Source organism: Zingiber officinale, chromosome 8B (genome assembly GCF_018446385.1).
Source record: "Zingiber officinale cultivar Zhangliang chromosome 8B, Zo_v1.1, whole genome shotgun sequence".
In the NCBI taxonomy this organism is placed as follows: domain Eukaryota; kingdom Viridiplantae; phylum Streptophyta; class Magnoliopsida; order Zingiberales; family Zingiberaceae; genus Zingiber; species Zingiber officinale.
In genome coordinates this window covers 53,519,394-53,533,816 of record NC_056001.1, presented here as the reverse complement: position 1 = coordinate 53,533,816, position 14,423 = coordinate 53,519,394, and the positions used below count along the sequence as shown (strand labels likewise).

At 38.1% G+C, this 14,423-nt stretch overlaps 1 protein-coding gene across 2 annotated transcripts; it reads right to left on the bottom strand.

The window, feature by feature from the left end:
• Positions 1–465: 465 nt before the first annotated feature.
• LOC122016037 (acyl-CoA-binding domain-containing protein 3-like) lies at positions 466–5,146 on the bottom strand. Of its 2 annotated transcripts, XM_042573182.1 has the most exons (5): positions 4,146–5,146; positions 1,338–1,452; positions 1,192–1,259; positions 1,026–1,103; positions 466–668 (listed from the first exon to the last, which is right to left on the bottom strand). In XM_042573182.1, the coding sequence occupies exons 1-4, from the start codon at positions 5,003–5,005 to the stop codon at positions 1,100–1,102; spliced, it is 1,047 nt and encodes a 348-aa protein (XP_042429116.1). In that variant the 5' UTR covers positions 5,006–5,146; the 3' UTR covers positions 466–668; positions 1,026–1,099. The 2 variants fall into 2 exon arrangements, with proteins under 2 accessions (XP_042429116.1, XP_042429114.1); XM_042573180.1 differs by having other exon boundaries at positions 1,026–1,259.
• Positions 5,147–14,423: the final 9,277 nt, after the last annotated feature.

The window sequence follows — 14,423 nt, the reverse complement described above, 5'->3', positions numbered from 1 at the left end:
CTCGTCACTTTTTTCCACAACTATTTTTTCTTCTTCTTCTCTCTGTTCTTTCTGGGGAAAAGGACCTGACTTGAGCGTCGGAGGGCCTGATCCGGGGACTTTTTCCCTGGGTTTCGGTCTCTAACGTGAAGGGGAAGATTGTCTGAGTGTGTGCAGGAGCCTGCAGCAGCGTCAGCCTTCCGCGGGAGCTGAATCACCTACGACTTTCCGTCAACAACCGGGCCATCTCAACCAGCCTCTGTCCGACTCAGCCTCCGTCCGACTCAGCCTCCGGACGGGATCAAATGGAAAAAAACTTGAAACAATATATCCTAAAGATTTTATATTTATATATTTTTAAACAATAAATCACGCTAAATTCATGTTTAAAGTGAATATATGATAGAATTAGGATTCGTGGAGTTGGTATTTAAATGAATAGTTCCCTAGGTAGATTTTTGTTTTAAAATATTGGGGGGTTGACAATAAACAATGATATTCTATATAAACACAATTTAGAAAATCATTTTTCAAACTAAATATATAATAAAATTAGAGCTCGTGGCCTTTTGCCACGTGTGCATTAAGAAATCAAAGTAGTTGATAAGTAAGGGTACCCATGCAGGAAGCTTGCTTCAGAAAGTTGTTCGTGTGGGTGAGAACTGGTTGAATGGTGGCAACTTCCAGCCCTGTCAAGTCAAATCCAATGTTGAAAGTGAATATAGATCTCAACAGGCAACCAAATTACTAGAGACCAACCGGCAATGCAATCCTTAACATGGCAAAAGGGTGGGTCATATTTGTGAGTGACGACCTAGTTAGTGCTAACAACGAGAATTCTGAATTCTGAACAGTCAGTGCTAAAAAAATTATTTAAGTGTAGTTCCAACTGAATTATCATGCAAATGACTAAACTACGATAAAATGAAAGGATAAAATCTGAAGAGACACTTCTCAAAGTGTTTATAAATAAGGACTCGAAATGTTGTGCCAAAGAACATGTTAAGCTTTATCAATATATGAAATCAAGGATTCACCGCACGGACCTTTTCAGATAGTCTGAGACCTTTATCCACTTTGCCAGTGACACCTTAGATGAAAATTTTAGTCATGACACAAGTCAGCTGACGAGTCGGAGCAACCAAAAGAGGGGAACCATGTCATCAGATATTGGAATTATTTTGAATGGAATAATTTGAATATCAGCCATACCACGTATCAGTATTAAGATCAGACGAAACCTTTGGATCATGCTGATCTATCCCCGACACACGGTCTACCTTCAAGGCAGCATATGATGAAGCAGATTGCATTAGCAATAGCCACTAAACCATGAATGAATGACATTTGTTGCTTACTTTAGTCTCCCATAATTTTTCCGCAAACCATTCTGGAACATTTTCAGAGAGAAGACTGGTGTACAATTCCATGGCAACCTCTGGATTCATGTTCCCCAATCTTTGCCAAGCATGCCTAGCACAACAAAGAAAGAGCATTCAGCTAACTAATAAAGATGAACAACATTCTGAAACAAAAATTAGAAGAGTGCAAGAGTTATCTTGCATCCACATCTTTGTTAAGACGAAAGCAAAACCCAAGAAAAAGAGAAAAAGAGAGTGTGATAACACGAGCCTTAAGAAAGGAAGAAGCAGAGAAAGAAAGCCCACTAGAATAGGATGAAACGATTTCTATAAAGGAAAAGGGGTATTCACTTGACTTAGACACGGTTTGAAAGCATGGCTGATTTTGATCTGAAACAGCTTCTTGAAATAATAAAATTTTGACGGAAAATAACCCAAAAATATTTACAAAAGCATCTGAGGGGCACACTGAGAAATCAGCTGAAATCGGGCAGCAAAATCAAGTGATGTAAAGGACTTTGGAAAAATGTACAGGAAAGGTTATGTGAATACTATTAGTTGCACGAAGTGGTCAAGTACTGAGAAAAAAAAATACATGCCTGTAGTAGCAACATGAGTTAGATAGTGGGGTTTGAGATGGATTAAGATTCAAGAGAGAAAACATGGCATGGATACTTGGATAAGAGTTTATTAATATGTTTTGGTAATAAATAACTGTTCAAGATTCAATAGTTATTTTACATTAAATCATACTTGCATATTGAGTTATTAACTTGAAGTAACACATTTGCATTAGAGATTACCTTGTATCAGAATAACAATTATTGGTTTTAATTACGAGCTTTAGCAACTAGAGGTAGGGATGAGCATTCGGTTAATTTTTTCCATAAATTAATTGAATTAATCGAAAACTAATTTAATATTGACTAACCGAATTGAATCAATATTTTACTAAAATCGAATTAACCAAATCAAATTAAAAATCGATTATTTCAGTTAATACCAAATTAACTGAATTTATTTAAAAACAATAAAAGGAATTTATATAAAATTAATATTAAATTAATTGAATTAACTAAATGCTCACTCCTAACGTCCTTATATACTGTTATAAAGTTTTGAGTATTGAGATACCTAAAAATATTTAATTAATTTAACAACATTATACAAATTGACAATCTCTTGTAGCTCAAAATTTACTTCCGAATAATAATAAAGGACATATTGGTTTCGAGATGAATAAATTTAAACGATTCGATACATATTTTCATTATGCCAGTGTTGGGATTCAATCTAAGTCTTATATTGGAAAGATTTAAAAAAGATTATGGATTTAAAAGCATATAAGATATCTCCATTAGCATGAGGCCTTTTGGATAGAGCCCAAGAGCTAAGTCATGAGGCCCTAAACCCAAAGTAGACAATATTATACTATTGTGAAAATATGTGAACATCCTTTGGTCGCAAGAAATAATATCACAGTCATGGTCCAGACTAGATGCCATGTGAGATGACCTTGAACGAAGTTGAGGGTAGGCTTGGAGTAGATCAGATTGATCGGATGCTTGCGGGAGGCCCCGGAGCAGGTCAGGATGATCGGATGCTCGCGGAGAGGCCTGAAACAGGTCAAGAGTGATCGGACACGGATACTTGCGGGAAGGCCCAGAGCAAGCCACAGTGACCGGATGCTCGCTGGGAGGCCGGGCGTGGGTCAGGATGATCGGATGCTCACGGGAAGACCCAGAAAAGATCAAGATGATCGAATGCTCGCGGGGAGGCCAGGAGAAGTTCAGGGTGACCGTATGCTCGCGGGGAGGTCCGGAGTGGGTTAGGATGACCAGATGCTTGCAGGGAAGGCCCGGAGCAAAGTGATCAGATGCTCGCGGGAAGGCTCAGATCATGAGAGTAATTGTGATCCTTCGTTTAAGGGGAGGATTGTTGGGATTCAATCTAAGTGTCACATTAAAAAGATTTGGAAAAGATCATGAGTTTAAAAGGATGTAAGATATCTCCATTGACATGAGCTTTTTGGGTGGAGCCCACAAGCAAAGTCATAAGAGCTTAGGCCCAAAGTGAACAATATCATGCCATTGTGAAAATATATGAACATCCTCTGGACACAACATGTCAATTTTATATTGACCGAATCAAACAGTTATAAAGGTTTTCTCAGCCACTATCTAGACTTAGTTCTTTATATGATCGTTAAAGATTTTGATTTCCCATTTCATGTTGAGCCAATTAAATCATTAATTCAAGAGAAATGTTTAGCAGACAAAATTCTATTCAGGTTCTTCCTCTCAAGTTAATTGAATCATTAGAGAAACATAATGTTGTTATTTTTTCCAGCGTCTTAAACAAATCTACAATTTCATACATTCCATTTATTATTTGTTCTAGTAATTTTCAGATTTACACTCAAATGATCAAAACTAACAGAAGGCCAAATAAAAAAGGAACTCCCTAGTTGGTGAAAATTCTTTAACGCAGAGATGATGATTCCAAATATGTGTATGACAACATCCATACTCATCCTAAAATCTAACATATCTTCATTGTCTAAAACCACGGTAGAGTTATCACCTTGTGAAATCAGTTAATTTATAACTTCGCGGGACTATTGATCGCACCCTGTGAGAGATTAAAGTTCTACTGAGTCCCCCTTGCTATTAGGCTAGAGGTAAGGCAACAGGCATGCAAAACACACACACACAGAAATCAAACATAAAAGCTTGTAGATCTTCAGCAGAAAAATAGAGTCTAAGTGAAACTGTTTGACTTAAAAAGGGGCGGTAAAAGCCATACCATTTGGAGCGAGAAGAAACCTTGAAAGCCATGGGTTGTGGCTCATAGCAAGGACCTTCGGTCGCAACCTTTCGGAGTCCATACAGCTGCATCTGCAACTCGCTACTCAGTTTCGACACTGCTTCCGCGCCCTTCTTTCCATCAACAAACTGGGTCGCAATTCTGAACACTTTCTGCACATCGCTCAACTCGATCCCTTCCCATTCATCGTCGCAGTGTAGCCAGGATTCTCTCCTCTCCTCACTCAATGCCCTAGCATCTCTCTTTCTTTCCAAATCTCCCTCATCCAGATCCACAGCCATCTCGCCCTCTTTCTCCGCATCCACTTCATCTTTGACGAAATCATCATTACCTCTACCAATCTCCACCCTGTTGTCTTTTTTCCTTCCACGAGGTTCTCGAGAGCTAGGAGCACCCACTTTACCCTCGGCGATTTCCTTCTCGAGTTCAATCTCAACGATCTCTCGGATGATTGCCCTCTGTCCAGCGAGATCGGGTGGCGAGGGAACACCACTAGACGCGCTAGCCTCACCCAGAGACTTAGCGCCACCCCGTATCGTCCTACTCGGTCGATCGGCCCCTGCAACGGAGGTGGAAGCGGCCGGAGGCACCGGCGGTCGGAGCCCTAGATCGCCGGGAGCCGGTTCCTGGTTTTTCGCCCGCCGCCTCCTCCGCGGCCGATCCGATCGCGGCGGCGACGACGAGGTAAGAACTGAGGTTGCAGGCACAGGAGGCTTACCGATCTCTGCTGAGCGCGGAGGGCCGACCGGCTCGTCGTGCTTGTAAGCGAGGTATACAACGACGATAGGCAATAAGACGCTGACAAAGAAGAGGAAGATGATGAACCAAGGATCCGCCATGGCCTTCTCCTCCTCGTTGGCTTGCGCTCCAAGGCAGTGAGAAGAAAAACATTGGTATTTATAGACGAAGAGAGAGAAGGTCGGTGGTTGGACTTTCAAATTCGGTAGAAGAGGAGAGGAGAGACGAGAAGAGAAGCGAAAGAGGAGAAGATGAGCGCCAAAGAATATTCTTAACTTCGGTGCCAGCTAAATTAATAGATCCTTCTCTCACCTATTATTGTCTCCTCAAATCGTACCTTCAAATTATATTCCTGGGCCAAGTAGAGCCCACGGTTGTAGTTCCTAACACCGTTGAGGTAGCTATAACGGGCAGGTAGTGACTTATCATGCCGATGTATTAGCAATGATATAATCGCTGCTTCAACACGTTTGACGAACGGCGAATGGGAGGAAACGTTACCTCGCCGGAGACTGGTATGTGGGAAAAATTAAAAGAGGCTTCCTCATTTGATAAAGCGTGAGACGCCCCCTTTACTTATTTAAAATAAACTCCTTCGAATATGGATCAATTTTAAAATTTAAAACAGCTAAGTACAAACTCCTGCCCTCTGCCCTCTATAACGATTTATAATTAGTTTCTATGACGTTTAGGAATTGATTATTAGCTTCTACCATAATATTATTATTTTTATTAATTATTTACTGGAGAATAATAGCTGGATTAAAATAATGTTTTAATAAATAAAATAAATAAAAAGTAATTCATAATACCACTATATTTTAAATAAAATCATGATAGACTATATAGAAGCTAACATATAATTACAATGTATAGCAAGTAGTTAGCTTCTATAATAATACTATCTTATATTAATTTTATTTATTAAAAATTAATAACTTGATTAAAGTAATATTGGTAACTTCTATCGTAATATCATTATTTTATATTTTTTTATTTATTAAAGAATGATAATCGGGGTTACAATCAATTTTAATAAGCAAAATAAATTAAGGAGATTATACCAACTACTTTTTAAATGAATATTATTTATTATGATCGATTATGTAGAAGCTAGGAGGTAGTTGCTACAAATATATATGTTGCGCAAAAAGGGGACAATACTTTTCAACATCTAATGCGAAAGAAGGGGAAGAGAGAAAGAGATCGTGCGAAGTAATGAGACAAAGACACACAAAATGAGCAAACACAAGGAAGGAGAAGAAGAGGAGAAAAAAAAAGAGTTACCGTGGTTCGACAGTGTGCTTACTCCACAAAAACGACCGAAACTTTATTAGAATCCTCTCTACACAAGATAATCACATTCAATGATTATTGTGATTATACAATATATAGGTTTATAATGATCCCTATAAATAGTACCTAAACCCAGACCCGATAAAATCGTAACAAATTTCTGTTATGAAAAATCGTAATAAAATTTTATTATAAAAAATTGTAACAAAATTTTATTACGAAAAATCTTAATAGATTTTTCTTCCATGACATCCTTGCATTGACCTTCAACCAAATATGAGCCACCCGTCAACCATCTCCACCTTAGCGAATATTCACTCCTTCAAAGAAAACGAGTATCTGAACAAAACTCTACCTGGATCTCTAGGTCTGGGCTTCCCTCCTCTAGCATCTAGATATATGGATGTGGATTAAGTTCAAGCAATGTTTGAACTTCTCTGTAGTCACTAGCTTTGTCAACATGTCTGCAGCATTGTCTGCATATGAACCTTTTTAAGTTGAATTTCCCCAGAAGTAATCACCTCTTTCATCTTGTGAAACCTCATATCAATGTGTTTGGTTCTCGCATAATACATCTGATTCTTCGCCAAATAGATAGCACTCCGACTATCGTATAACAACTTGATTCTACCTTGCCGAACACCCAATTCTCTGACCAACCCTATAGACCATAAAGCTTCCTTCGTTGCTTCAGCTACTGCTATGTACTCCGACTCCATAGTAAACAATGCAACAATAGATTGTATCATAGATTTTCAACATATATGTCCTTCTGCCACAGTGAACATGTATCCTGTAGTAGACCTCCTGTAATCTAAATTTCTTGCATAATCTGTATTTACGTACCCAGCAACTAAAGGATCTTCTGGTTGTCTACTGAATATGATGTCATAATTAGCTGTATTTCTCAAGTATCTAAAAATCCACTTCACTGCATCCCAATTAGCTGTATTTTCTAACAACAGACAAGCTCTGAAGGTATGCAATGTAATATAAAAAGGGAGGTCCTCTTCCTTAGTCAAGTATGCGCATATATGCACTCGTCTTCAGCAGTTCTTTTTCCATTGTACACTGTTCTTCTAGGGGAAAATGACCTAACTTGAGTGTTGGAGGGCCTACGCTAGGGACTTTTTCCTTGGTTTATGGTCTCTAAGGCTCTGGGTGCTTGTCTGAATGTGTGCAGAGTTCAAGTACTATCAGTTCTCATACTATAGATTAGGGAGTTCCATGTGGGGGTTTGCTTTTGGGACATGCATACATCGGGTGTGTCAAAGTCGCCTCTTTGTCAACACCAATGCCATCTTCGCCGGCCTCCATCTGAATCAGATTTCGAACAAAATCAATTTGGTGTCGTCTGTGGGAATCTCCTTCACTTGTTCTGGAATGTGACAATGGAGGATATTTGTAAGCTCAACATCACCATGACAATTGGAGAGTACGAACTGTTCAAGTAAGTCAAGAGCCGAGCAACTTCCGAAAAATACACCACTATTGGTTGGTCCTAGGAAGATCGTACCGGTTCCATTGTACAAAAATTTTGTACAAGTATTGAACTTTTTCCTAAACAACCTATTGTATTTTTTAGAAGTTAAATTAGGAATCGCAAATGGAACTTAACATTATTGATTCCAAATTTAACTTATCTGTTCTTAATGGTTTAGATTTGGATCGCAAGCGGAACTTAACACTATTGATCCAAATCCACCTATGTTATAAAGTTGATTAAATATTTATTTCTAAAATCAGCTCCCAGGTCAAACATGGCGAGGCACTAGGCCTTCTTGGTATGGATCATCCACCACTGCCTCGACAAAGCCTTTAATAGAAATTCAATATTTAATTTCCTAAAATAACATTAGGTTTAACTGAAAAGAACAATCGAATCACAAATCCAAAAAACAAAACAAAAGAAACACAACTTTGAAACAAATCTGAAACTTTAGAATCATATGCCTCTTGTGTTTGGAAATCATACAAAAAAAAACTAGTATGATGCGGAAAACAATTACTAGTTATACCTTCCTTTGTAAGCAAATAACCTCTTGATCTTCTACCGTATTCCTCTTCTAATCTCGGACGTTGTGTGGACAACAATCTTCCGAGACGAGAACCACCAAGCTTCTTCTTCTCCAGGCTAGATTCGGACACCACTAATTCTCCAAGAGATGTAGAGGTTCGACCACCACCACCAAGCTCCAATGGATGCAAGAAACAAAGTCTCCTTTCTCTCCTTCTTCTCCTAGCTAGAACCGACCACCAACAAGTGCTCCAAGAGAGATAAAAACCGACCACTTAAGGAAGAAGAGAAAAGGAGAGGAAGAAACTCTAGGGCCGACCACAACCAAGGAAAAGAGGGAGGAAAAATAGAATAGAGTTAGCACCCATGAAGGCTCCTCTACCATCTCTTTTATAATCCTTGGTCTTGACAAATAAGGAAATTTAAATAAAAAACTTCCTTATTTCCTTTGCCATGAAAAGGAATATTTAATTAATTGAAACCAAATTCCTTTTTTTTAAAACATATGACCGACCACCTTAAGAGCTTCCACAATAGGCAAGTTTTAAACAAAAATTAAAACTTCCTTATTTGTTTTCAAAAATTTTAAAAATAAAAATTTTCTAATAATTTATCCCTTCATGGTTGGTTATAAAAGAAAATTTTATAAATTAAAATCTTTCTTTTAAACATGTGGATGATTTCCAAAAAGGAAAGTTATCTTTAAAATTAAAATCTCCTTTCAATCTACAAATAAGGAAAGATATCTAATCTTTTCTTAATCTTTTGTAGAAACTTATAAAAGGAAATATTTAATTTTAAAACTCTCTTTTTAAATCATGAACATGGTTAAAAAAGGAAAGTTTTCTCAAAATTAAAATCTTCCTTTCAATCTACAAATAAGGAAATATATCAAATCTTTTCTTAATCTTTTATAGAAATCTATAAAAAAGAAAGATTTAAATTTTAAACTCTTTTTTAAAACCATGGAATCCATATAAGAAAAATTTTAAAAATAAAATCCTTTTAATATGATGTGGTCGGCCACACCAAGCTTGGGTTCAAGCTAGGGTTGGCCACACCATCTTACTCATCCTAATTGCTTTGGCCGACCCAAGCTTGCTTGGCCGACCCCATTAGGATGGGTATAAGGTGGGTAAGAAGTGGGTATTGTTGGAGCAATCTAGGTGCCCTAAGTTTTGATGTTTGGGAAAAAGTTTAAGTTAGGTTTATTGTTGTATTTGATATGCATTGTGAGTGTGCAGGATACAGGTACAACAAGGAAAGTCCAAGTGTGATCTTGGCAAAGGAGGAAAGTCCAAGGATGAGTCTTGGCGGTGTAAGTCCAAGCATGTAGTCTTGGCAACGTAAGTCCAAGTATGACTTGGCAATGGATGAAGCCTCGGAGGTGAGGAGCCTCTTGGCAAAGGAAGACCCGACAATAAAGACAAGGCCGAAGGAAGCTCCAGAAGGCAAGACATGAAGGATGGGGAGACATCCGAAGGATGCGAGGCTGATGGAGGAGGCTAGAAGGCTAGGTGTAGGTTGGTCGGGCGAGGACGAGTGCTGAGTGATTGTACTCGGGGTGAAATCTTATGGTTTTAGGTTTCACTGTAGCAGTACTGCAGTACAGTTGTGACACTGTAGCAGTCGACTGATTACTGTAGCAGGCGACTGATTACTGTAGTAGTCGACTGATACACTGTAGCAGTCGACTGGTATACTGTAGCAGTCGACTGGTAGTCGATCGTTGGGTAACGGTCTTCACTTAAAGGACCAGTCGACTGGTGTATACACCAGTCAACTGGTAGTGGGAAAACAACTTAGTGTTTTCCTCTCGAACTCTATTTAATAGAGCTCGAGGTGCTTGGGCATGGTTGACGAAATAGACTTGGTTAAAGCCTATTAGAGTCTCCCAAGCCCTCGTGTGATCAGTGTGCTTGTATTCAAGTGTTTGTGGCGACCGACAAGGAGCTTGAGCTAGCCGGAGGTTTTCCGGGGAGTCATCCACCGAAGGATCGGGATCATCCACCTTACGGACAGCCGTGGAGTAGGAGCAAGTTATCTCCGAACCACATTACATTAACGTGCATTGGTTTGCATTTCCTTTCTTTATCTTTAGCTTTCATATTCGTATTTAGTTTCATATTATTCCGCTGTGCAACTAACGAATACGTAGGAAGCCATCGATTTGGGTGAGATGCTATTCACCCCCCCTCTAGTGGACGTCAAAGTTCCAACAAGTATGTGGTGGGTATAATTCTATATATACAAGAGGCTACGATAGGGACCGAGCGGAGAAATTGATTTTGGTCTCCCGATGAAATTAAACTTCCCGTGTTCACCTCGAACACCCAACTTAATTTCATCAATAATAATTCATTCCACTAAAGAATTATTATTGAACTACCGCACCAATCCCAAATTACATTTTGGGCTCTTTCTTATTATGAGTGTGTTAGTCTCCCTGTGTTTAAGATGTCGAATGTCCACTAATTAATTGAGTTACTGACAACTCATTTTAATTAATATCTCAGTCCAAGAGTAGTACCACTCATCCTTATCGTCATGTCGGACTAAGTCCACCTGCAGGATTTAACATGACAATCCTTATGAGCTCCTCTTGGGGACATTATCAACTTAAATTACTAGGACACAGTTTCCTTCTATAATCAACAACACACACTATAAGTAATATCATTTCCCAACTTATCGGGTCTATTGATTTATCGAGCTAAATCTCACCCTTTGATAAGTCAAAGAAATGAATACTAAATATATGTGCTTGTTATTATATTAGGATTAAGAGCACACATTTCCATAATAATTAAGGTGTTGTTCTTTTATCAAGTCAGTATAAAAAGAACTTACCTTAAATGGTCCTGCTCAATACACTCAAAGTGTACTAGTGTAATTTATCAGTCAAGATAAACTAACACTTAATTACACTACGACTATTCCAATGGTTTATTCCTTTTCATCTTAGTCACGAGCTACTATTTATAATTTATAAAGAACTGATAACATGATCTTCTGTGTGTGACACCACACACCATGTTATCTATAATATAAATTAATTGAACAACTACATTTAGCATAAATGTAGACATTTTTGACCAATGTGATTCTTTATTTCAAAATAAATGTTTGCAAAAGCTAGGCTTTTAGTATACACTCTAACAATCTCCCACTTATACTAAAAGACTAAGCTGCCATATCTGCTGCCATACATCTAATTCCCATCCCCTCCACATGCCGATCAAAAGCTTTCGCCGGAAGGGCCTTAGTGAAAGGATCTCTCAAGTTATCATCTGATGCAATCTAGGCGGCAACAACTTCTCCTCGTTATATGATGTCTCGTATTGGGTGGTACTTGCGCTCTATTGTGTTTACTTGCCTTATGAACTTATGGTTTCTTCGAGTTTGCTACTGCACCACTATTATTACAATAAATTGTAATAATTTTGGATAAACCAGAAATCATGTCTGAGTCCATCATGAAGTTTCTGAGCCATTCGGCTTCTATGGCTGCCTCAGAGGCTGCCACATACTCAGCTTCTATGGTGGAGTCTGAAAAACATCTATGCTTAACACTCCTCCAGTATTATGGCTTTACCTCCTAAAGTAAACACAAAACCCCGAGGTCATCTTACTATTGCCCCTTTCTGATTGGAAGTCAAAATCCGTGTAACCCACAGGGATCAAATTATCTGCCTTGTAAACTAGCATATAATCTCTAGTCCCTCTAAGGTATTTTAATATATGCTTTACGGCAGTCTAGTGTCCCGGTCCTGGGTTACTTCGATATCTGCTAACTATTCCCTGAGCAAAACAGATATCCGGTCTCGTGCACAGCATTGCATACATTAGGCTTCCGATAACCGAAGCATAAGGAACTACCTTCATGTCCTCTATCTCCTTTGATGTTTTCGGAGACATTTCTTTTGATAAAGCTACTCCATGCCTGAAAGGTAGAAAACCTTTCTTAGAGTCTTGCATGCTAAAACGAGCTAGGATAGTATGAAGCTCGAGATAAGCACAACATTCTTTTCTAGTGATCCCTTTGATCTCGAGAATATATGCACATTCTCCCAAGTCCTTCATATCGAATTGCTTGGACAACCATACCCTTACTTCCAACAACACTTTGATATTGTTTCCAACTACCAAAAATGTCATCTACGTATAGTACAAGAAATACCACCACGTTTCCATCACACTTCTTGAATACGCAAGACTTATCCGATCACTGAATAAATCCATAGGTCTAGATTACTTCATTAAACCGGATGCTCCAAGACCTTAAAGCTCTATTTCAGTCCATAAATAGACCAATTGAGCTTACATACTAGATGCTCTTTGCCTTTTGCAATGAACCCCTCTGGTTGCTTTATATGGATGCTTTCTTCAAGACTTCCATTAAGCAAAGCTGTCTTGACATCCACTTGCCAAATCTCATAATCCATATGAGCAACAATAGATAAAAGAATCTGGATAGACTTAAGCATGACTACCGGTAAAAGGTTTCCCTTTTTCAACAAGCCTTGCTTTAAAAGTTTCCACCTTCCCGTCTATCCCTCTTTTTCTATTATAGACCTATTTTCACCCAATGACTTTTACACTATTTGGTGGTTCTATAATCTCCCAGACTCTATTAGAATATATAGATTTTATTTCTGTATTCATTGCTCTCTACTAAGATGCTGCATCTTAATCTTGGAGTGCTTTGCTATATGTCTGGGGATTAGGTTCATGTTGACGAGGGATCAAGTCCAAAGATTCTCCCAAAACATGAATCTTTCAGGTCGCCTAACAACCCTCCCACTACGACGAGGCACTTTGTGCAATTGTGTATCATTTGTGATACGTGTTGCAGTTTCTTGTGATATTTCATCTTGTACAGTTGATACTAGATTAGACGTATCCTATATTATTTTCTTAAGAATAAATTTACTTATGGGCTTGTGGTTCATTTAGGGCTGTGCAAAAAAACCGGAAAACCGAAAATTGGACCGGAACCGGTAGTTTACCGGTTCTGGTTAACCGGTTAACCGGTGTACCGGTTTTAAACGGTTCCGGTTAACCGGTTTTCACCGGTTTACCGGTTCGGTGCCGGTTTAAGGTTTTTTTTGCCGGTTTAACCGGTAAACCGATAAACCAATTAACCGGAACCGGTTAAAACCGGTAAACCGGTCTAATTATTTCGAATCAGAATTTAAAATCATCTTTTATCTTGCAAAAACTGGCAAAGTATAAATGAAAGAGCAAAATATCATTCTAAAAGATAAGTAAGTGGTGAGTGGACCTATTGTTCCATGAATTAAAATAAAATAGACATAATAATCTGAAAAGGAATTGACTAGAGCTGTGGAACCACAGGACCGAAGGAGCTTTGTTTATTTTTGAAATTATGTAATGTAAGCACACTGGTGGGAGCATAGAACTTGGACTTTGAGACTTTTTATTTTTTATTTTTTTACATGATGTCATGATCTATTGAAGAAGTGTTGCTTTTTTTCTTAAAAATATTTAAATTATTTATTTATTCTTATCTTTTTATTACTGAATACTGATGTTGAAGTCTTGAACAACCGCGTCAACTTGCAAATTGCATATGATACTTGTATTAATTAATATGACATGCAATGGCATTGGCAGCAATTTGGCTCAGTGGCTGTGAGGTATGTCCAACTCCAAGACTCGAAACACTGCACTGCACTACAGTAGATGAGGGCTGCAAAAATTAAACGGCAACCGACAGGCAATCTACCACACGCTGCCAAAAGCTTGAAATGAAATATTCGGACCGAGTAATAGCATTCAGTTTAGCAGGCAACAGAATATCAAATATTCAAATTGTAGTTGTGCATGAAACTAGTTGATCACAAATTGTTGTATGATCTATTTGTTCTTTTAAATAACAACTGATCATATTGGTAGAATAACTAGAAATTGAATCAGTGAATCTTTTCTTTTCCTTTTACCACAGTGATATACTGATATGTTAGATTTTCACTAAAAAAAAGAGATATATCCAACTAAATAACTCACTTGCAAGTTGCAATATTTAAAAACTATATTTATCAACCAAATAAGTTATCCAAGTCCAACAATCTTATATTCAACGAGAAAAGATTTATCCAAGTCCAACAATCTAATGTTACGCTAACAAATAACAACAATCTTCATCTACTAAATAATCATTAACCATCATAACTAAAATTTAT

What these genes read in the sequence shown, in the direction of transcription:
- LOC122016037 (XM_042573180.1), bottom strand. Translation starts at nt 5,005, where the DNA reads ATGGCGGATCCTTGGTTCATCATCTTCCTCTTCTTTGTCAGCGTCTTA. An exon ending in GTTTCTTCTCGCTCCAAATG is followed by an intron (nt 1,453 to 4,145) that starts GTATGGCTTTTA and finishes TTGTTGTGCTAG; the next exon opens with GCATGCTTGGCAAAGATTGG. An exon ending in AAAAATTATGGGAGACTAAA is followed by an intron (nt 1,260 to 1,337) that starts GTAAGCAACAAA and finishes GCTGCCTTGAAG; the next exon opens with GTAGACCGTGTGTCGGGGAT.